The sequence below is a fragment of the Ipomoea nil genome, unplaced genomic scaffold (assembly GCF_001879475.1).
Source record: "Ipomoea nil cultivar Tokyo-kokei standard unplaced genomic scaffold, Asagao_1.1 scaffold1977, whole genome shotgun sequence".
In the NCBI taxonomy this organism is placed as follows: Eukaryota; Viridiplantae; Streptophyta; class Magnoliopsida; order Solanales; family Convolvulaceae; genus Ipomoea; species Ipomoea nil.
The window spans coordinates 127,604-152,574 of NW_017618405.1; the positions used below are offsets into that span (position 1 = coordinate 127,604).

The window sequence follows — 24,971 nt, forward strand, 5'->3', positions numbered from 1 at the left end:
TATATATATATATATATATATATATATATATATATATATATATATATATATCATTTGTCATTGACCTTGTGGTTTAGTGGCATGAAATGACTCCTAAATGGGAGGTCATGAGTTTGAGTCCTAGTGGGGACGGTATATATATAATGTAATACAAAATTGTTGTTGTCGTACAGTGACTAATCTCCTAGTTGAATTATCTTAGGAGAAAATGATTCGTGGTTGTATGGATAGGTTTCAAAAGTTTAATTGTGTATTAAAAAAGTTGATGGTTTGACTTATTACGAAATGAATCTTATTTTGTTAAAATGCTTACCAACCATCCTAATAAAGTGGCTATCTTTCTCATCCTTGATGCTAATAGAAAATTACAATGTATAAAAAGATTCTTTGTTGAGAACTATTATTCATTTGTTTCGAATTTAATATACATTATTACCAACATTTACGTTTTTTTATGAGTATTTTATTTGATAACAACTTGATGGGCCATGGGATCCGAAAGTTCATTTTCATTGGTAAAGTCTTAGCCCAAAGGTAAATGCTGTGCATCCGTATGCACCATGCATGGTGCATACGGATGCAAAAACAACGTCGTTTTAATAAAACGCGTGTTTCTCCTTAAAAAAAAAAATTAGGTTCGATTCCCAGCAATAACATATGAACTAAAATTCCATAATCGATGAACTATAATTCCATAATCGATGAACTATAATTCCATAATCGATGAACTATAATTTCATAATCGATGAACTATAATTCCGATGAACTATAATTTCATAATCTAATCTATGAACTAAAAATTCCAGAATGAATGAACTAAAATTCCATAATCTATAAACTAAAATTTCAGAATCGATGAACTACAATTCCATAATCGATGAACTATAATTCCATAATCAATGAACTATAATTCCATAATCTATGAACTAAAATTCCAGAATGAATGAACATATAATGTTGTTGCTGGGAATCAAACCTGGATTTTTTTTTAAAGGGAGACGCGCGTTTTTTAATAAAACGACGTCGTTTTGGCATCCGTATGCACCATGCATGGTGCATACGGATGCACAACATAACTATTGTAGCCCAAAGGGTGGTAAATCAATCATTATGTTATGGAATTGTGTTCACCATTTATGGTGAACACGGCCCCAAACGGTAACGGTGTTTGTAAGTGACACCGTTATCTTCCACCAATCTTCCTCTTCTTTAAAAAAAAAAAAAAAAAAAAAAAAATTAACAGCACGACTTTTATTCTTCATTTTCACATTTCGCGGTTTCACTTCCTCTTCGCGCAAGCTTCTTTAACACTCATAAATTATGAATGTGCAGGTATGGATTTATGAATGTGCAATTATGAAATTACGAATTTTCTGTTATGAGATTATGAATTTTCTGTTATGAAATTATGAATTTTCTGCTATGAGATTATGAATTTTCTGATATGAGATTATGAATTTACATAAAATTCATAATTACATAACTGTACATTCATAATCTCACAACAGAAAATTCATAAATTAATAAATGTTTTTCTTTTATAAGATTATGAATTTTCTGTTATGAAATTATGAATTTTCTGTTATGAGATTATGAATTTTCTGTTATGAGATTATGAATTTACATAAAATTCATAACTACGTAATTGTAAATTCATAATCTCATAACAGAAAATTCATAATTTAATAAATGTAAATTCATAATCTGAACATAGAATGCAAAATGCCGTTAACAGCACATAAACTAAATTTTAATTTATTTTTCCCGTAAAAACGACACCGTCTTGGAATGTGTTGACAAAGCATGGTGAACACGTTTCCACGGCATAATTTGCGGTGGTAAAGGAAGAAGGTTGGCCCAAATCTTGTTAAGCTAGCAAGAAGGAAGTCAGGGGCTTGGTGGGTAAGCAAGCAAATTATTGTGTGGACAATCGTCTACATAGCTGTATGGACCATGAATGCAATATACATTTTTAATATACTAAAAGTACATTATTTGTGTATTAAATGTACATTATTATTATTTTATAATATATAAAAAATCATGTACTTTCCAATAATGTACTTTATGTATACAAATAATGTACTTTTAGTATATTGAAAATGTACTTTTTATTTATGGTTCACACAAATGTGTGGACCATGGTCCATGGAATAATGATTGGTCTCCAACCCTTCCTCCCCGCTTACTCCAATGTTTATTAGGTTGATCATGGTCCACACAACTGTATGAACCATGCTATAATACATTATTTTTATGCATAAGGTACATTATTTTCTATGCATAGGGTACATTATTTTTATGCATAGGATACATTATTTTTTATACGTAAAGATCATTACTTGATTGTGTACAAAATAGTATGAAAACAACTTGAGCGTTCATTAATTATATGCATAAGATTCATTATTTTAGCATGTACAAACTGATTGAAAGTTGATTATTTAGGCATGTATATTCTAAGCTCATTTATGTTTTATATAAAGTTCATGATTTGAAGAACATAGCTGGACTTATTCAGCTCACTCAACCCTCTTTGCTTAAAAATATACTCCGTAATATTTAGTAAATCAAGATTCATTATTTGTATGCATAAAATACAATATTTCTGTGAATGTATTTTGATGTATGGTCCACAGTAAAATTTTCCTATGGTCATGTGAGCGGAATCACCCAAGGTCGGCCATCACCGGACCGGTGGAAAAGCTCGTCAGGCTCCTTTAGTTGTGGCACAACTTGCAACATAACTCCACAAATAATAATAATAATAATAATAATAATAATAATAATAATAATAATAATAATAATAATAATAAGACAAAAACTTATGTGATACCGTCTTACGGGTCTCAATTCGTGAGACGGGTTGGATCTTTGATTAATGAAGTCAAAGATCTGACCCATTAATCAAAGATGTTGTTGCCCCATATAGATATGTGGTTGAGTCATTTCTCGATGATGACCCCCCGGATCCATTTGAGTCTCGCCTAGGGGCGGAGTCAGAATTTGTTAGTGCGGGGGGTCAATCACTACAATGTATTTTATTTTTCTTAGCAGTAAATGCATAGTGTTGCAAGAGACGAATTAGCTACCATTTAATTACAATATTTAGACTTTTTAATGTGGTAAGAACGGATGAATTTATCTTCAATAATTTAATACATGATAATTTATAAAATAAAAATAAAAAATCCAAATCTTTAAAGAATAAAGAAATGAAAAATTACCTGGAAGCTACTTTAAAACTCTAGACTCTGAAAGCTTTTGAATAGGATTAATTGAGGGGGACAAAAAACATTATAATAATAGTAATAAAACAAAATTATTTTTTGGGGGGAGGGGGGCCAAGGTCCCTGCAACCACAAGGTAGCTCCGCCCCCGGTCTCGCCCTATACTTTTCTTCTTCCGGGGAGGATAATTAGGAAAGATGTATGTCAGATTGGTAGCAAAAGGATATTAATCTTATGCTTAAAATCTTGAATTAACAAAACTTGTGTCTGATTCTTTTTCTCCTTGTAAGATGGATCAAAGATCCAACCCATCTCACGAATTGAAACCCGTGAGACGCTTTTACACAAGTATTACCTTAATAATGATATTAGAGTATTTATGTCTTTTTGAAAAATTATCCAATTTATATTTCTTAAGCTAACCAAACATGTTGATACTATTTTATATTTTGAATATTGTTGTTGTAAATTTGAATTTTTTTGGCATATGATTTATTAATTTACATGTGTTCTATTTAACTCTCAATTAACAAGGTAAAATTACTTGCACTTGTAGGTGAAAGTAGGTGCACTTGTAAGTGATTTTACCTGCACTTTTTACTTGCAAAGGTGCACCAACTACTTGCAGATATAATACATTTACAGCACCAAAGGACACGTAGTAGGCGTTGGATGGTTCTCAATTCTTTCCTGGGTGGCCGTTCGCGTGAGAGTGCGCCCCTATATATATAAATATATATATATATATATAGATTTACATTCAGGTAAAAACACATCTTAAAATACAAACCTGTGGACAATTTGACGCCGCTGGATGGTGGTATTGGACGGTCCTGTTTTTTTCCTCCTACGCGCTGTGTGCATGTAAGTATGTTAATGTGTGCACGAGCTTTGATGGATGGTTGTGATTTTTCCTCCTACGCGCTGTGTGCATGCAAGTATGTTAATGTGTGCACATGCTAATTCCAGAAATTATTGGCAGTGCGCCTTGTGTGCATGTAAGTATGTTAATGTGTGCACGCGCTCAAGTTTGTATTTTAAGGAGTGTTTGTATTTTAAGGGGGTTTGTATTTGAATGCAACCCTATATATATATATATATATATATATATATATATATATATATATATATATATATATATTAAGTATGTTAATGTGTGCACGCGCTCAAGTTTGTATTTTAAGGAGTGTTTGTATTTTAAGGGGGTTTGTATTTGAATGCAACCCTATATATATATATATATATATATATATATATATATATATATATATATAGGACAACAATATATAGAGGATTGTGAGGACAAATAATGGGCACACAATAAATCAATATCAGGCACACAATTTAATACATAATGGCACACAGGAATACATGTAAACATCAGGTTTCGAACCCAGGCTCTATTAATTAACAAATTTATGCGCGCGACATACAAACTGTGGCACACGACTTCATTCAGCCATGCACACGACATACAGGCTAATGGCACACACTACATTTGTCCTCACAGTCCTCTATAATATACTTGTCCTCATTTGAACTCAAGATATATATATATATATATATATATATATATATATATATATATATATATATATATATATATATTAAAGTTTTGAAAAAAAATCCAATAAAATTTAAACCAACCAAACGTTTTAAATAACTTTATTAATGTAAGCTTAACAATTATTTTCCTAAAAATTTAATTAATGGTAAATTACCAACCTGTATCTAAAAGTGATAAATTTGAGAATGAAGAAAAAAAAAAAGTAACAAATTCTCGATACACACGAAAAAATATGTTATTAACTCAAACAAGGAACATGACAACAAAAAAAAAAGTGTTTGGTACATAGCTGATAAGTCAATTTTGCTTGGCTTGTCGAAGTTTATTTGATTTAACTAGTCAATAGGCTACTTTTAATGTTTATTAAAATGAATTATTGCATTAGTTTATTGGGGTTGACGGTAAGTATGTTACCGGAAATATAATATTAGAATAACAATAGTTGTATTGCAAGTGTTTCAGTACAGAATTCAGTGTTTGTCTTAGTACAGAATATTGAACGTGTCTCCCTAGCTGAAGAGATGTCCTATAGGACATCAAGCCCTAACGGTAATGACATGATGAGACATAATGAGGAGCCTTTATTTCTATTTCTTCAATGGGCACAGTAAATGACCCGTGGTAACGTTCCACCCATTAGTATTCTGCCCGTTGTGTTTCCATATGGTGCCGGGTCGGGTGCTGGCACCATTACTCTGCCACTAGCCCCCCTACTCTCGAGTATGGGACATTCTTGAGCTGGCTTGGGAGTAAAACTGAATTACTTTGACACTGCACGAAATTCTAGACAATCTAATATATATGATTTCGTCTTCTATGATTGTAGTTTCCAAATCCTTCTCTGCTTTTAAAATATATGATGGTATTCTCCAAATCCTTTTTGCTTCTAAAATATTTACTTTACTTTTTTATCACGTACATCCATCCAATATAAATCTCAGCATTCAGAGTAGTTTGGACACCTCTCTACTAGCTCTTGTCACCACTTCTGTAAGTTTTCACACTCTATTATTATTATTATTATTATTATTATTATTATTATTATTATTATTATTATTATTATTATTATTATTGTTGTTGTTGTTGTTGTTGTTGTTGTTGTTGTTGTTGTTCTTGTTATTGTTGTTGTTGTTGTTGTTGTTGTTGTTGTTGTTGTTGTTGTTGTTGTTCTTGTTATTGTTGTTGTTGTTGTTGTTATTATTATTATTATTTTATTTTTTTTTCTTTTTATGCTTGGCCGAGATGGGCTTCGGCCTAGGCTGGCCGAGGTGCGTGCCTCGGCCGATTGTGATCGAGGCGTGCACCTCGACCGATCATGGGCGAGGCGTGCGCCACGGCCAATTCTGGCCAAGACGGGCTTTGTCCTATTGTTTTTTTTTTTCTTTTTTTACGCCGACCGAAACGGGCTTCGACCTATGCTGGCCGAGGTGCGCACCTCGGCCGATTGTGGCCGAGGCGGTCCTCGGCCTCGCTACTATATGTCTATTTTTTTTTTAAACATGTATATTCATATTTTTGTCTATTTTTTGGCAAGCGGTCCTGTCCTCAAGTATTGCGGGCCTACATATAGACCAAGTTAGTGTTATTTTTTTTTTTTTTTTTTTTTTATGGATATCGTACATTCCATTGATGATGATGAATTTCTCTCTGGTGATGAGGAGTACCTTCCTTATGACTCTGACTCTCCTATGTACAAGGATTTTCCCCCAGTTCCTTATGATGCTGACCCATCCAACTCATCAACACCTAAAACTCATCCAGAAAAAAAAAAAAAAAAAAAAGGCGCAGGGCCTCGTACTCCCCTCTTGATAACTCTCTTGTCCTGTCCACGCGACCTCAACTGGAATCCCAAGAATGGGAGGACTTCAAAGGTCTCATTAGTCCCAATGTCCTAGCCCTCCCTCCTGAGCTCGACGCTAGTATTGCCAATCCCCCTCACGATAAGTATTTTGGGGTCCATCTTTTGTCTTTGCAACTTGGGCTTCGATTTCCCTTTCATCGTTTCCTTGTAGAATTCCTGAATTATTACGAGATAGCTCCTGGCCTACTTGTCCCCAATGGCCACCAATCCATTACTGGCTTTTTTTAAGTGTGTCAGGAGAGAAAATAGAACCCACGTTGAGTCTTTTCCAAGCTATGTTCGTAATCGGTAGGGCATCTAGAGAGGCCAAGGGGTTCGTTATCGTTTCTAGTAGGCCGCACCAGAAACTTTTTTATGACCGTTCTTCTTACAATAAGGACTGGAAGCCCAAGTTCTTTTTTGTTTCTATCGTTGGCTCTTCACCCCTCAAGGTTACGTGGGGATCTCAGTTACGTTGCCCTCCCCCCATGGATAGGAGTCCGTCTGTTAGCCGTGCTGTAAATGAGCTGATGAGGGATGATTCCTTAAAGATTTCTGATTACACCACCGAGTGGAAGATTGAAAGTTTGGGTTTTGTGAGGGCTCAACCGACTGCCCTTGCACCTACGGGTACCCTTCTGTCACCTCCCGGCTATACGTGTTGATTACTAACTCTAACTTGTTTCCCTTTGCTGCAGTGTCATGACTTCGAGGACCGATCGGTACATGTCGCGGTCACAACAGCTTCCAGCCAAGAAGAGTAAGACAGAGAATAGTACGACTGACAATTCTCGTGGGAAGGGGAAGAAGAGCCAGGCTGTGGCTGTCGAGGAGGTGAGGATGCCGCCCCACCGACTGCAAATCCTGCCCCGTCGAAGGCCGTTACTCCTACCCCGCCCAAGGCCGTTGCCCCGTCTCCCCATCCCCCCGAGTTGGGAGAAGCTTCTGCCGACCAGAGTTCACGTGTCCAGACCAATTTGATCCGGCTGGGGGTGGATGTGCCTCCAGGCGCGTCCATAATAAAGAGTAGTCTGAATGCGGTTGAGTATGCCTCTTGCGTTGCGCCCCCTGCGGATGTTGATTACCTTGCTGCCATGGATGTGAATTTACTTCAAGAGCGGTATCTTCACATATTTTTGAGGTTAGTTTTCTCCCACTGTAGGTTGCATCTTCCTTGTTTTGGCATATCTCACTTTGTGCAGTATTGTAGGCTATGCTAGAGGGACAAGTCATTCATGCCCAGCGCCTGCGAGTGACGGACGCACTTGTCGAGGATGTTAAAAGCCTTGGTGCGGACAATAAAAGCCTTAATGACCTGCTGTTGGCCCGGGAAGGAGCTCTAAGCAATTTGGAAGGCGAGCTCGGGATACTAAGGAAGAAACACGAAGCACTCACAGTTGCTTTGAGGAAGGAGCAGGAAACGTTGAAGAAGGAACATGCGGATTATGAGAAGACTCGCGCTGCCCATGCCGCTGCCCTTCGCAAGGCAGGAGATATTTATAAGTGGTTCACCAAATATAAGGAGGATGTGATGAGCTACATGAGCAACCCTGAAGCTGTTCATGAATTCTTCAAGACTGAAGCTGGCCGGGAAGCGGTCGAAGCCGAGGCTCAAGTTGCTTTTGATGTTGGGATGTACGCAAAGCAACAACAAATATTCCCAGTGTTACGCGAAAAGATTCCAGGTTTCGATCCAGTGGCTTGCCTGTGATAGAAGAAAATCCTGATCCTGACACAAAGAATGATGCAGTTGAAGGGGAGACCTTCATGCACTCCGGCGGGAACTCCACTATTCCCATCTCCTCAGCTTGCTTTAGAATGACACTGGCGGGATGGGTAAGCGGGGTTAAATTACGCAGGGGGACCAAGCGAGGTCGCTCGTGGTCTTGGTTTTTCCCTGCGAACTAGTGGTTCGGGTGTGGTGCCTGGCTGGGCGGACCAGCTTTCCCAGGCTTCCCACCCTTTCTACCATCTTCTTCATCCTTCTTCTTCCTATCAACATCCTCTGCTTCGACATAATGGTTGGCTGTCCTCATCAAATCTTCGTAAGAGCGCGGGTGATGGGCGTTCAGCTGCTTGTGAAAATACCTTAATCTTAGGGCATGGATAAATATCAGGATCGCCGCCTTCGAGTCGAAGTCGTAGACATTATTGACTTCCTTTTTCCATTTGTTCAGGAAATCCTCGAGGCTCTCGCCTCTGTCTTGCTTTACTATGCAGAGGTGAGAGAATGGTTTCTTACGTTGTATGGCACTGGAGAAGTATGTCAGGAAGCTTTTGGATAACTCCCCAAAATTTTGGATCGACCCATCCGGTGGTGTTGAACCAGTCTTGGGCCGCTCTATCCAAGGTGGATAAGAATGCTTGGAACATGACGGCATCCCCCTGCCCTGATCATTACCATAGCAACCTTATATCTCGTCATGTGGACACGCGGGTCGGCGGTCCCCGTGTATGCCTTGATAGCGGGCAACCTAAAATCCCTCGGCAGAGGCACATCCATTATATTTGTGGAAAATGTTGCTGCCATTCGTACCTCGGGTTCTGGCAATTGCTCTCGTGCGTCCACCTTCTTTGCTAACTCCTCGATTCTTCTTTGTAGCCTCTCGACCAGGGCCGACTTGTCAGGGTGCCGGCGCGGGGCCGGCTCATCAACGTGCCCCCGCTCATCCAAGTGTCAGCATGGAGGCGGCTCATCGACATGCCGCTCATCCAAGTGTCGGCGTGGAGCCGGCTCATCGACGTGCCGCTCATCCAAGTGTCAGCGTGGAGCCGACTCATTGACGTGCCGCTCATCCAAGTGTCGACGTAGAGCCAACTCATAAACGTGCCTGCGTGGGGCCAGCTCACTCGCCCATCTTTTCTATGGGTGATCTCTTTGTTTCTCTGTTTTCGTGTCGGCGAGGGCCTCTGGTAGATGACCCCTCGGCCCATGATCATAATCTTTGTCGCGCGGGCGCCCTGTGTCCCAATCGTTCAAGGGCAGAGTGGGAGGGTCCTAGTCGCCGTCTGGCCAGTCCACTTCTTTGTGTGCCCTCCTCTGGACCCCCTGTCCTGGTATGACGTCCTGCGTCCCTCGCCGCACGGGTTGCATCCTGTTGTTGCTGGCCTTCTATCCTTCGTGGGGACTCTACCTCTATTTCATGGGGCTGTGGCGGGGGCACTTGGCCTTGCAATCCCGCCGCTGCATGAGTTAGTGTCGTCGCCGCTTGCCGAATGGCTTCGGCGATTGCCTGGAGGTTCACAGCTTGGTTTGTCCCTCCATTATTGAGTTGGTCTCGAAGGTCCCCGGGCCTCCTGTTGTTGAGTTGTTCTCGGAGGTCCCCTCCACGATTGTTGGTGAGTTGGTCTCGAAGGTCACTTGAGGCGTTGCCGTTGTTCAAGTTGCGGGAACCATGGGAGCTGCCGGACACCATTCTTTCAAGCTTGCTGTTGAAAGGGAGAGTGAATTGTGCGTGTAGTCGCCTACTTGAGTATTGGACTCATGCTCTCAATGAAAGCACCAATAACGGTAAGTATGTTACCGGAAATATAATATTAGAATAACAATAGTTGTATTGCAAGTGTTTCAGTACAGAATTCAGCGTATGTCTTAGTACAGAATATTGAACGTGTCTCCCTAGCTGATGAGATGTCCTATTTATATCAAGTCCTAACGATAATGACATGATGAGACATAATGAGCTGCCTTTATTTATCTTTCTTCAATGAACATAGTAAATGACCCGTGGTAACGTTCCACCCATTAGTATTTTGCCCGTTGTGTTTCCATATGGTGCCGGGTCAGGTACCCGTTGACAACCCGGGTCGGGTGCTGGCACCATTACTCTGTCAGGGGTAATATGTGAAAATCTAAAAAGTTAAGAAAGGTAAAATTTTTGGTTAAGTGATTGACATTATCCTATGAAATGACCATTTTATTCTTATCATTCCTAACATTTATATCTTTGGTTGTTGTTCATCTGTGTGGCCCTCTTTTCTTTCTAATTCCATTACAACAATAATAATGTTTTTTTTTTACTCATTCTTGTAATAATAATAATAATAATAATAATAATAATAATAATAGTAATTTAAGAGTTAATAACTTAGCACAATATATTCATATTTTTATAAGTCATTTTACACTCAATCATCTAAACCTAAGCAACTAATTTTTCAAATACTTATTTACAAACGGTTAATACTATGAGTCAAACTAGCTTAACATCCCCCAAGTATATCGTAAGTTGGAAGTTTATATATCAATAAAAGAAAAAGAAAAAGAAAAAGAAACAAGAGTGGAATTGTTACTCCGATGCAGAAAGCAAAGTATTTAATGCTTGCACATATGCGCGTCACCCTTTCCCTGGAAGATCACAGTTCCACAGATTCAAATCTCCAGTTTTCCACACACCTAGGAATCTAGACGAATCCGAAAAGGGAGTAGGCAATCGCTACTAAATCTGCAAAACTGCACCCCATTCCTTGCGGCTCATCTAATTCTTTTCTTATTCCATTTCTAATCGCTTCTTCTTCTTTTTCTTCTTCATTATTCTTCAAGATCACGTGGTTTGTGTTTGTAATGATCACATCAAAAACCCCATTTAAATCTTGGTGAAGCAGAGTATAGTTTATAGTTATAGCTTAGCACTCGGGGTAGTTACGGAATCGGAGTCCGAATGGGAGTGAGGGACATGATCAGTAGAACCCTGCTATGCTTCTTAGTGTTCGGCGTTTTCCTTGTTGGGACTCTGATTTACAATGGAACAATTGATTACAGATCGAGATTCGTGAACTTCGAGTTCCCGCTGAAGAACGCTACGCCCTGCCCCACCAGCGCAGGGCTGCCGCCACTCAAGGTGTACATGTACGATCTGGACATCAAATACAATGTAGGGCTGATGAAAGGCGGAAATGTCAGCGGGAAGCCGGTGACCTTGTCGACGTTGCCGCCATGGCCGGATTCATCCGGTGGGCTGAGGAGGCAGCACAGCGTGGAGTATTGGATGCTGGCGTCGCTGTTGTACGAAGGTGAAGGTCGGTCTGCCCTGGATTTTGTTAGGGTTTCGGATCCGGACACTGCTGATGCGTTCTTCGTGCCGTTCTTTTCTTCGCTCAGCTACAATACTTACATCAAGCACGGGGATTATTCGGGGGAGAAGTTTGATATCCAATTGCAGGTACAATACTTACTTCAATGCCTTGCTCTTTCTCTAATTGTTGAGATGTTGGAAATTAGGAAATAGTTCTTCAAAGTCCGGAAAACTGAATTTGATTTACAAAGGCAATCAAAATTAAAGAATAAATTTCACTTTTGGTTCCTTACTATTATACATGAATCATTTCTAATTAGGTGCATGGCTACGTAATTTGTATCACATTTGGTCTTGCCGTCTAATTTCTTGGCTAACTATTACCGAACTGCTCCTTCGAAGAAGCAAATCTCCTTCTGGAAGTGCTCCTTGTTGGTCGGGGAAATTGGACCGTAGGAGATACAAACTACATAGTCATGCACCTAATTAGAAAATTTTAATACTAAAGGACCAAATGTGATTCATGTGTACTAAATAGTCAGGGACGAAAAGTGAAATTTTCTCAAAATTAAATTAGCTCTGTAATAGTAAATAGTAATGCCTTTAAAACAAAAAGATAATGGAATAGTTTCCTGAAAATGGGAATCCTCTTTTTATGGCTTGTAAGAGTTTGAGGTTGCTCTGGTGTGATGTTCTATAATACTTTGAATTTATTGCTTGATGGTGTGGTGTGTGAACTTTGAATTATTACTTTATTTTTGCATGTGGTTGAGATAACAGGACCAGAAAAACATCCAATTATTATTAGTTTGGACAAACATCATCAGCTCTCTAATGAACCTTCATTTAGCCATATTTGCTAGATAATAGATTAGTATAATTTGTTGTTTCCTAGTGACTGGAATAATTTGTTGGTTTATTTTAATCTTTTTGCATTTTAAATTTCCAGAGTTGATTGGAACTTCTCCTCCTTGTTTCAGGTTGAAATTGTTGAATTCCTTAAGAAGTCCAAATATTGGAAGCGATCTGGTGGTAAGGATCATGTGATCCCTGTGCATCATCCAAATGCCTTCAAATTTCACAAAGCTCAGGTTAAGAAAGCTATTTGGATTGTTGCTGATTTTGGTCGTGCTGACCGAAATATATCTAATCTGCGGAAAGATGTTGTTGCCCCATATGGACATGTGGTTGAGTCATTTCTGGATGATGACCCCCCAGACCCATTTGAGTCTCGCCCCACACTTCTCTTCTTCCGGGGGAGGACAATTAGGAAAGATGTATGTCAGATTGGTAGCAAAAGGATATTAATCTTATGCTTAAAATCTTGAATTAACAAAACTTGTGTCTGATTCTTTTTCTCATTGTAGGATGGAAGAGATCGTTTGATACTGCAAAAATTATTAGCTGGTGAAAAGGATGTTGTGTTTCAAGGAAGTGAGAGTGTCTCAAATGGTGGCATAAAAAATGTAAGTACAATTTTAAGAACTGTTAAATCTCATAAACCTTTAACATCTCAGTGTACTGTTTGGAATGATTAGTATATGAGATCTGCATGGCTGCATATAGCTTTACTTCTCTATCTCTGTGGCTATTTAATGAGAAGTTAAATTATTGCTGCATTTTCCCCCCTTAGCTTGCTAAAGATGTATGTATTTTGTAATATCTGGAGTCAAGTTTGGACAAGTTTTACTCTATCACTTAGGTTAAACTTAATTTGGAAAAATGCGAATATTGTATATTTGTATGGTGGATTTGATATATGAATATTTTATGCCTGTTCGTACTTTGTTTCTTACAAAAGGGTCCAAACATTTATCTTCTCTAAATATAGAGGAAAAAGAGAAAACAATTCTTCTTTCTTTCATTCCTTAATTCCTATATAGTTTCTATTCTTAGTGACATTTCATCGGTAAAGATAAACTACCAAAAGAAAGTTAATATATTATATATCCATTGTCTTACCAAGAAAACCTTTGCACTCTTCTTATACATCAATGAGGGGAGGTGCAATAAACCTCAGAGAGTAGTAGGCTTAACCTTGTTAAGCCAAGAGTTATTGGTGAATTGCAAGGCACTTTGCTCTCTGCAATCATTGTTCCTCGTCAGGATTCTCTGTTTGCTTTGAAGATATTTGACACTAATATTGCAGGTTATAGATCTTTGAAGAAGTTACAAGTCTTATCCATTTCCTAGTGCTTATTTTATTTTACATTTATGACAGTCCACCAAGATGATGCGGTTATCGAAGTTCTGCCTAGATCCTGCAGGAGATACTCCATCATCTTGTCGCCTTTTTGATGCTATAGTGAGCCATTGTGTTCCTGTTATTATAAGTGACAAAGTCGAACTACCATATGAGGACGAAGTTGATTACAGTGAGTTCTCTATCTTTATCTCACGTGAGGATTCAAAGAAAGAAGGGTACATAGTGAAGCAGCTAAGGAGCATTTCGAAATCAAGATGGGTTGAAATGTGGAGGTTGCTTAAGAACATTTCTCATCACTACGAGTTTCAGTACCCTCCCAAAAAGGGCGATGCTGTAAGTATGGTGTGGAGGCAGGTGAGACACAAGCTTCCTTTTGCAAATCTTGATGTACATAGAAGCAGGAGGTTGAAAATCCCAGATCCATGGTTGAGATAGTTTCTGAAGCTCCAATCCAATTGTCATCCACAGAAGATTTTCCTAAATAGCCAAAGTTTTTGACTGTCACTGTGTCAGAAATGGTATGAGTGTTTGAAAGAGGCACTTCTCACTTCCCATAATGGGATGATTTTCTCAGCAGTCTGCAACTTCCTTGGTGCATTCTTTTAGTTGTGATTACACAGTCTTCATTTTTGGAATAGTGACCACTGAAAAGTAGAAAAGGTTTCGGAGAGAATTGAAGAGGAGGGTATATGTACAACTAATAGCACTTGTGAATTGATAATAAGTTCAATAACAGCTCTTTTATTTTTTTTTTATTTTTTATTTTTTTTTTGAGAATAACAGCTCAAATATTTATATCTTCACTTTTATGATTTTAATTTTATAGTGATGATGGGTGATTGGAGGAGCAACAGCAGAAGATATGGGAGAAATAGTTAGAAACGGGGGAATTGTCATTCAGTTTACCAAGGACTATGCATGAAGGAAATTATTATGGCCCTGTTTGGTAAATGGCTGGTAGCTGATTGGGTTAGAGAGTATAACTAGTTGACAATTTAACTGATTGTAGAAAGGTGTTAGGTAAATTGGTTGTTAGGATAAGTTGATTGATTTCAAAATCTAATCTGTTACAGGAGATTACAAGGATAAATCCTATAGGAAAGCTACCACCTAATACTCCTAAACTCTAGGCTAGGCTAGAATAGTAGACTAAATCTATAACCACTAATACAAACTATATATTATAAAGATATTATTACAATACTACTAACACATCCCCTCAAGCACAAGGTAGGAGGGTAACAACATTGAGCTTGTCTCGTAGAGTTTGGAAGCGCGACGCTGGAAGCGGTTTGGTGAAGATGTCTGCTAGCTGATCCTTTGTAGAGACAAAGTTGATAACGAAGTCTCCAGATGCGACCTTGTCCCGAACGAAGTGATAGTCGATTTCAACGTGTTTGGTGCGGGCGTGAAAAACTGGATTGGCAGCCAAGTATGTAGCCCATAGATTATCACACCATAGCGTAGTCGGAGTACCAGAATGTAGGCCTAGTTCTTGAAGTAACGAGACAACCCAGGTTACCTCAGCAGCGACATCGGCAAGTCCTTTATACTCAGCTTCTGTCAAGGACCTGGCGACTGTGCGTTGCTTGCGAGAGAGCCACGAGATTAGATTATCCCCAAGAAACACTGCATACCCACTGGTTGACTTACGGTCAACTGGACAGCCTGCCCAGTCGGAATCAGTGAAATCACTAATGGCGGAGGTTGATGATGCCCTTAACCGCAATCCGTAGTCCTGTGTGCCTTTCACATATCGGAGAACCCGTTTGAGTAAAGCCCAATGATCATCAGTCGGAGAATGCATGAACTAACATAGCCTGTTGAAGGTGAAGGAGAGATCGGGGCGAGTAATAGTAAGATACTGAAGAGCTCCTAAAATGCGTCGATATTGTGTTGGGTTATCAAACGGGTCAGGTGATGGTGTGGCTGGTTGTGTGACCGCAACTGGTGTCACCAAAGCCTTGCAGTCGCTCATGCCAGCACGGGCCAAGATATCCTTCATATCCGACGTTGTGACAATACGAGCCCTTCGCTAACAGATATTGTTTCGATTCCCAAAAAGAAGCTTGGTGTCCCGAGGTCCCTTATCTTGAACGTTGCTGAGAGTTGACAGAGCAGAGAGTTGTTTAAGCCCGAGTCATTGCCCATCATGATGAGATCATCTTCGTACACCAGTAAGTAGACACGCAAGTCACCTGCTGTGTAGTAAAATAGGGAGATGTCGGTTTTAGAAGCCAGGAACCCAGTCGAAGTTAAAAATTCTTGCAGGCGCCTGAACTAGGCACGGGGCGCTTGTTTAAGCCCATAGAGACTGCGTTGCAAGTGACAGATGTGATCCGGATGTGTGGGATCTTCGTACCCAGGTGACTGCTTCATATAGACAGTCTCGGCCAGATGCCCATTTAGGAAAACATTGTTAATGTCTAGTTGTCGTAGAATCCACCTTCTAGACACTGCAAGAGAAAGCAATATACGAACCGTAGTCGGTTTGACTACGGGACTGTAAGTGTCAAAGAAGTCTTCTCCGGCTACCTGGTTGAACTCCTTCGCGACCAGGCACGCTTTATAGCATTCAACTGAGCTATCGGCTTTGCGTTTGGTGCAGAACACCCATTTGCAGCTGATTACATTCATATGCGGAGTAGCAGGTACGAGCTGCCACGTGTTGTTATGTAATAGAGCGTTAAACTCTTGATCCATGGCATACCGTGTAACACCCCATAAAAACAGGCTAATTAAAAGCCTTAAACATGCAGATAACACAACTAAACAACAAACACAGCGGAAGACTAAAAGATAACTGGATAAACATAAATCCAAGTCATAGGGTGTCATGCCACGTTCACCAACAAGGATGAACGCTACGGCAATATCTGCATTGTTTACAACTATCCAAAATCTCCAAAGTCTACAACTAGAGCGGCACACAAGCCATAAAACAAACGGGAGAAGCTATGCTAACAGGCACTAGACTGCGCAATCGCCTGGACATCACCTGAAAGAACACAATAAAACATGGGACGACGCCCGGTCAGCGAATAATGCTGGTAACCCACCAATACATGTAAAATATCATACATAGATAAGATATAAGTTGTAAAGCCATTTCCGAAACGGAATACATAAGTACATAAGTCAAAAACCAAGATCAATAGTCAACACAAGACTCAACACTCTCAACAAGGATACGGGAACACATCCCAAACCACAAAGGTTAACCACAACACAAAGGATAACGACAAGACCGTTGGCAAAACATGCCTTTGTGACTACACACGTCACAAGAAGAGAACACACAACCACGGCTACACAAGCCCTCGTGACATCATTCATCACGAGTTGATATGCCTTCCTTATGCCCGGTTCCAACCTTATCGCTACCCCCAACCTTATATTTAGTTCCAACCTTTACCTCCAGGACCCCTGTACACCAAGTCCAACCTTATTCCTCCGGGAACCGTCGTTCCCCCTCCAACAGTCCCTCCAACAAAACCACCGATTTCATAGTACACGAGGGTACCGTACACACACACGGCAACACATGCCACCCAAGAATCACGTGAACCTTACACAAAGGCCACAACTCCATAATCACGTCACGGCCACCACGAGAACCGCTGCAATACCTTGGTGACTAGTGTCCCATTCCACTAATCGTGCAATCCAGGTAAAGCCACACACACATCACACCTCAACAGGAATCAATCAACGGATCACAATGAAGATATGAAACCATACTCAATCAAGGAATGGGTCACCGCCCAACAACAACAACGATGAATAACACAAGTTATCATCAACCAATGAGAAGGTACAAACAACACACACGCTAGCATTTAAACACCGAACTAGCATGCTTATCAAACGGGTAAACCAAAGATAGTTTCGAAGAACACACAAGACTCATCACGGTTCAACGAAACACAATGTTGAACACTTAGCACGATTCACGACAACAAAACCTACATGGAATCCTACCATATAGTTCTAGACATACGAAAACATCAAGAAGACACTCAAATAGTTCCACAAAATAACATCGGGAAGTCAAAAGATCAAATACCGAGTCAAAAGAATCACGGGGAACAAATCCCCCAACATCCAACATTGTGTACCCGCTGGTGGACCCACGGGTAGGCCCCTACCCGTGGTCCTGCCCGCGAGTACAGGCTCATACACCACATGTACCCCGTTAGTGGGCGGCGGGTGGGCCTCCTACCCGCCGTTCCGCCCGCGGGTACAACCTGTACCACAAAACCACACTTCGCAGATTTTTTCATCTCCAACTCAAATTCAAGTCCAAAACATGCCAAATCTCACCAAATACAACAGAATGACTTGAATCAAAGGAAATGCCAAGCAATGGCACAAAAGAACCCTAAACACAAGCTCTAGATATGCATTTTCACAAGATCATGCATCAACACTCACATTTCATAGCAAAACACATGTAGAATCCAAGAAATATTCACATATAGGTAAGCAAAATAGGTTTTGTAGAGCATGGGTTACCTCTTGTAGACTAAAGACTTCACTTTACACCTCAACAAGCTCCTCACAAGGCTTACCTTCCAAACCCACTTCAAGAACAAACCAAAAGATCATAAAGATCCCATCTTTAAGAAAAGACACCTTAGATAAAACCAAAAACACAAGATGAACTTAGATCTTACCCTCCTAGATGCCCAAATATAAGAAAGGTTGAATCTTGGAAGCTACTCTTGAAGTTTTGGCAAGGTTCCAACTTGGCTTGGAAGAAAAGCTACTCACCTTTTAGAGAGAGGGTGGAGCTAGATTTTTAGAAAAGTGTAAGGAGAGAATGAAAGTAGTCTTACTAGGTTAGGTTACATTACCAACAACAAGTGAAAGGTCAAGAATATCCTTACTAACATAAGGAAGTGTAAGGAACAAGGGAACTCCTTACAAAGCTCAATGTACAACTTTGACTTTGGGGTTGACTAGTCAATTATTAGTCCCCAACTATTAAATTTCAGGAATTTAAGGAATTAAATTACAAATTGAAATAGGATTAATTATTCAATTAATCCCTTAATTGGATTTGGATTTTGGGGTCTCACATCTTCTCCCCCTTCAAAGAAGCTTCGTCCCCGAAGCTTGGGTACGACGAATTAAAAGCAAACGGTGAGAAATAACAACATTGTGTCAAGAGGTTCAAGAACAAACTCTTTTGGTCAAAGACTCCAAAAGAACTCACAAGAATTTCAAAGCAAAGAAGTATTCCAAAGCAAGAAAGAAGGTATTTCAATTCAAGGATTGGCAAGAGCTTAACAAACGGATAGATTGAGCATCAAGAACTCTAGCCTCAACACAACCACCGACTTCTAGACAACAACCAAGAGCTAGACAACTAACTCCAAACACCAACTACTAAGCTAGCTAAACAACAAGGCAACAAGCTAAACAAGCAAGCACACAAGGCAAGCAGTAGCCTACCACCAAACTAACAACGGCTAAGAAGGAAACAACAACAAGGAAAAAGGCGAACGGGATTACCACAACACAAGCTAGAACTCCTCACTCTCTGACTCCTCGGCCTCCTCAAACTCCTCCCCGTCTTCGTCTCTGGGGCTCGAACTGGCTTCAATCTGATCCAGCCTCTGATGCATTGCAACGAACTGCGCCTTCATAAACGCGAAGCCCTCCGCGATCATGCTGTTCTGCTGGCGAAGCAAGGTGACAACGCGCTCCTCATGCGCCATGGCATCATGGTCCCTCTTCGTGCGAGCTTCTTTCCTTCTCCGGTTTTCCTCACTATCCGAATCACTTTCTTCAGCTTCGGCAGCTTCCGGTGCTTCCACATCTTCTTCTTGGCCTATTTCTTCCTCAACTTCTTCGTCACCGCCTAAACTCTGAACTGCGAGGCTCAACTTCCCTGCATGGATCCCAAGCTCTGCTGCCAACTCTGCCCTCTCTTAAGGTGCTTTCCTTGCTACTTCTTCAAGTGTGATGTAGTCACCATCATCTAGCTGAAACAGATTACAACTCCGAAGATTGGTGGCATCCAACACCATCTTTCCCACAGCCTTCGGGAGACAACCATCCACGCTTACACCTTTTCTAACCAAAATCCAGCTCAACACCATCCCATACGGTAGGCTTTTCCGGTTATGATCCCGACAGAAAACCATATGCTGCAACATCAAAGCTGGCAAGTTGAACTTAACCATGTTCTTGAGGCAAAAGGCAAAGGTGCACTCCAACTTACCCAACAAACTGCTTTTGTTATTATTAGGCAACAAACAATCTGATACCAATATAACCAAGATCCTCTGTTCCGCAGACAACCACTTTTTCTCCGGCCTTGAAGCTTGAGTGAAACCACTCATACGACCCAACAGATAACTTAAATAGTCCCGGTACCCCATGGTATCCGTACTAATCCAAGAATGACCACTGTACTGAGCAACTCCAGAAGCAGTCAAACTCAAAAGATGAGCCAGCCTCTTTTCAGATAACACAACTTTCACACCTCTCACTTTAGAAGTGATCTCAAGCTTATCACCCTCCTTTGTAACAACCATGTGACGATAAAATTCCTTAACCAAACTCGGGTAAGTCTCGGCCCTTATGGCGAGAAACCCATCCAACAAACCTTGAAATCTAAGCATATCCAACAAGGAATTAGGAAAAGATTCCGGATCAAAAGATTTACCTTCAAGAACGAGGTAATGGGCATCCACCCATTCCGCTTTTCTTGCCAAACTTGACCTTCTAGGCATGATTGATGATGACCCAAAGCTCAACAAAAAGGACCCAAGACTCTTTCTCCTCTTTTTCTTCTTCTTTCTCTCTTCTCGCTGCTTTCTCTCGCGACCTCCGGCGATCGGCCTGCTCGGCGGGGAAGCTCCGGCGTGCGGCGGCAGCAGCTCGGCTCGGCGGCGGCGGTCCGGTGGCGGGTTGCTGGTGGCGACGGGTTGGGGGAGGGGTGGTCTCGGCTGAACACACGGGTAGAGAGAGGGGAGGGAGAAAGGAAAATAAATTGGGGTTTAGGGATTTTGGGAAAGAATTGGGGAAAAGATAATTTAATTTGGGGATTTGGGTAAAGGTGAGGATTTATGGTCCAAATGGAATTAAAATTGAATAGGTTCCAAGGAAGACAATTAGCTTAAGTGGTTTAGAGGTTGGGTTAATAAAGAATAGGCCCGGGTTTGAAACTCAAGGGTTACAATTTAAACATTTAGCTTGACTTTTAAGCTACACAAGAAAGGATTTTTTATATGGATTTGCTATTTCCAATTTCAAAGAATACTTGGGAAATTTAGAGGGTTCACAAAGGAAATGTTGCAAGAACAACTAAGTGTAGGGATTATAGAGGCAATTTATATCCTACACCACGGCGCGCGTTATACTATGCGCCCAGATACAAAACGACGTCGTTTTAATTTTTTTTTTTTTTTTGAAATTTCCCGCCCCAGTGAATGGCAGTAGTTTTTTCTTAAAAAAAACCGTTGTTCAAGAATGTACATAATATTATACTAGAATACACATAATTGTATACATGAATGTACATAATTATATAACAAAATATACATACTCTTTTTAAAAAATAATACACATAATCTAACATAATACATAATAAACATAAACTTTTAACATAATACACATCAACTATTAACATAATACACGCAAATTTTCTGATTCGGATGTACATAATTGTATAAAAAGAATGTACATAATTGTATAAAAAATGTACATAACTGTATGAACCAATACACATAACTGTATGAACAAATACACATAACTGTGTGAACAAATACACATAATCCCTGCAACTTCGTACCGCGCCTCCCAAAACGACCCCAAAACAACGTCGTTTTGGGAGGCGCGCGACGCACAGTGCAATGTGCGCCGTGGTGTAGGGTATAAAGATTCCAAACATGATTCATTCCAAAGATGCAAAGCTAACTTCACAACGAAACTTATTTGCAAAACTTAGGAAGTCACTTAACAAGAAGAGCTTACACCTAACTCCAAGAGAATCATTACCAAAGAAAAGCATGCCAAGGATTGCCAAGTAACTCAAATAGACAACAACGAAACACAAGGTAACACTCGAGACAACAAAGAACACGATATTTGCCAAAAACAAGGATAGGCTAATATAGGATTACCTGCCAACTCCTCCTCCACCAAACCCTCAGACTCTGCCTGCGAACGCCCCATCACGAAGACTCTCCCGGGTGGCCTAGCTCCAACTACTCCACGACCCGAACTACCTCCCTGGACTCCTCCGGCTCCCGGGGGTGGCGGCAACGCTCTCTAACCGGCTTGCTGGGGACACTCCGCGACTATGTGACCACGATCTCCACATCGGAAACACCGAAGCGAGAAGCCATTGCAACTTTGACCGACATGCATCTTTCCACACCTATGACAAGGAGGTGTCTTGACTTGATTCCCTTGCTCCATCCAGTTAGGTCCTTGAGATGAGGATGACACGGTCTTGGCTTGAAAACTCGGTCGGGGCTTCTTGAAGGTGGAAGAACCTCCGCTCTCAACCCTTTTCCTAGCTAGCTCATAAGATCCTTTCTGAAGCCGCTGAACGCGATACAGATCCGCGGCACTCAGATACGAATCCTTAAGGGAACTTGGCCTACTCACCGTCAACGCTTTTCCTGCCTCATAATTCAGACCGGCAACGAATCTCTCAACCTTAGCAAGCTCCGTAGGCACAAGCATCCTAGCAAAGCGCGCCAACTCCAAGAACTTCTTGTGGTACTCGACCACAAACAGGGACCCTTGCTGCAGGTGAAGGAACTCATCAAACATGGCGGCTCGCACATGCGCTGGGAAGAACCTCTCGCGCATCCTATCCTTAAACGCGGACCAACCAAACTCAGGTTCTTCAAGAAAGGTCGGACCCTCATGGACCCACCACAGATCAGCTTCCTGGCAGAAGTAGAACGTTGCCAGTTCTACCCTTCTCTCATCGGGACAACCTACAACCGCGAAGATCTTGTCGAACACCCTCATCCATTCTTCCAAAACCACCGGGTCTTCCTCACCCGCGAAGGTGGGTGGCCTATGTCCCGACACCAAGCGACCCATATCGCGGTGCCCAGCAGGTTGAGGAGGCGGCACAACGTGGTTGTTGTTCAGCAAGGCTTCACTGAGCGTCTGCGTCAGTTGGTGGAGATTCTGAGCGAGCTGCTCGTTCGTCGGGGACTCCGGGGTGCGAGCTCGGGGACGAGGAGGCATCACAAACTTCTACAACAACAACACGGTTACCAAAAGATAGCAAACAAGCAAAGAACAGAAAGCAACACTCAGCTCACCGCGCAACCTAGAGTCCTAAGCCTAACACTTAGATTCTTAAGGTCGCTTAAAGGTCTCAAACCACACTTAGCCACTTAGAAAGTCTAGACTTAACTCCTTCCTAGGCTCAAACCTAGGCTCTGATACCAACTGTAACACCCCCTAAAAACAGGCTAATTAAAAGCCTTAAACATGCAGATAACACAACTAAACAACAAACACAGCGGAAGACTAAAAGATAACTGGATAAACATAAATCCAAGTCATAGGGTGTTATGCCACGTACACCAACAAGGATGAACGCTACGGCAATATCTGCATTGTTTACAACTATCCAAAATCTCCAAAGTCTACAACTAGAGCGGCACACAAGCCATAAAACAAACGGGAGAAGCTATGCTAATAGGCACTAGACTGCGCACTCGCCTAGACATCACCTGAAAGAACACAATAAAACATGGGACGACGCCCGGTCAGCGAATAATGCTGGTAACCCACCAATACATGTGAAATATCATACATAGATAAGATATAAGTTGTAAAGCCATTTCCGAAACGGAATACATAAGTACATAAGTCAACAACCAAGATCAATAGTCAACACAAGACTCAACACTCTCAACAAGGATACGGGAACACATCCCAAACCACAAAGGTTAACCACAACACAAAGGATAACGACAAGACCGTTGGCAAAACATGCCTAGGCAACACATGCCTTTGTGACTACACACGTCACAAGAAGAGAACACACAACCACGGCTACACAAGCCCTCGTGACATCACTCATCACGAGTTGATATGCCTTCCTTATGCCCGGTTCCAACCTTATGGCTACCCCCAACCTTATATCTAGTTCCAACCTTTACCTCCAGGACCCCTGTACACCAAGTCCAACCTTATTCCTCCAGGAAACGTCGTTCCCCCTCCAACAGTCCCTCCAACAAAACCACCGATTTCATAGTACACGAGGGTACCGTACACACACACGGCAACACATGCCACCCAAGAATCACGTGAACCTTACACAAAGGCCACAACTCCATAATCACGTCACGGCCACCACGAGGACCGCTGCAATACCTTGGTGACTAGTGTCCCATTCCACTAATCGTGCAATCCAGGTAAAGCCACACACACATCACACCTCAACAGGAATCAATCAACGGATCACAATGAAGATATGAAACCATACTCAATCAAGGAACGGGTCACCGCCCAACAACAACAACGATGAATAACACAAGTTATCATCAACCAATGAGAAGGTACAAACAACACACACACTAGCATTTAAACACCGAACTAGCATGCTTATCAAACGGGTAAACCAAAGATAGTTTCGAAGAACACACAAGACTCATCACGGTTCAACGAAACACAATGTTGAACACTTAGCACGATTCACGATAACAAAACCTACATGGAATCCTACCATATAGTTCTAGACATACGAAACATCAAGAAGACACTCAAATAGTTCCACAAAATAACATCGGGAAGTCAAAAGATCAAATACTGAGCCAAAAGAATCACGGGGAACAAATCCCCCAACATCCAACATTGTGTACCCGCTGGTGGACCCACGGGTAGGCCCCTACCCGTGGTCTTGCCCGCGGGTACAGGCTCATACACCACATGTACCCCGTTGGTGGGCGGCGGGTGGGCCTCCTACCCGCCGTTCCGCCCGCGGGTACAACCTGTACCACAAAACCGCACTTCGCGGATTCTTCATCTCCAACTCAAATTCAAGTCCAAAACATGCCAAATCTCACCAAATACAACAAAATGACTTGAATCAAAGGAAATGCCAAGCAATGGCACAAAAGAACCC

The 24,971-nt window shown here is 41.1% G+C and overlaps 1 protein-coding gene across 1 annotated transcript; it reads left to right on the forward strand.

Moving 5' to 3' along the window:
* The first annotated feature begins 10,928 nt into the window (after positions 1-10,928).
* LOC109147094 (probable arabinosyltransferase ARAD1) lies at positions 10,929-14,613 on the forward strand. Its single transcript, XM_019294739.1, has 4 exons — positions 10,929-11,799; positions 12,633-12,929; positions 13,020-13,118; positions 13,874-14,613. The coding sequence occupies exons 1-4, from the start codon at positions 11,299-11,301 to the stop codon at positions 14,291-14,293; spliced, it is 1,317 nt and encodes a 438-aa protein (XP_019150284.1). The 5' UTR covers positions 10,929-11,298; the 3' UTR covers positions 14,294-14,613.
* Positions 14,614-24,971: the final 10,358 nt, after the last annotated feature.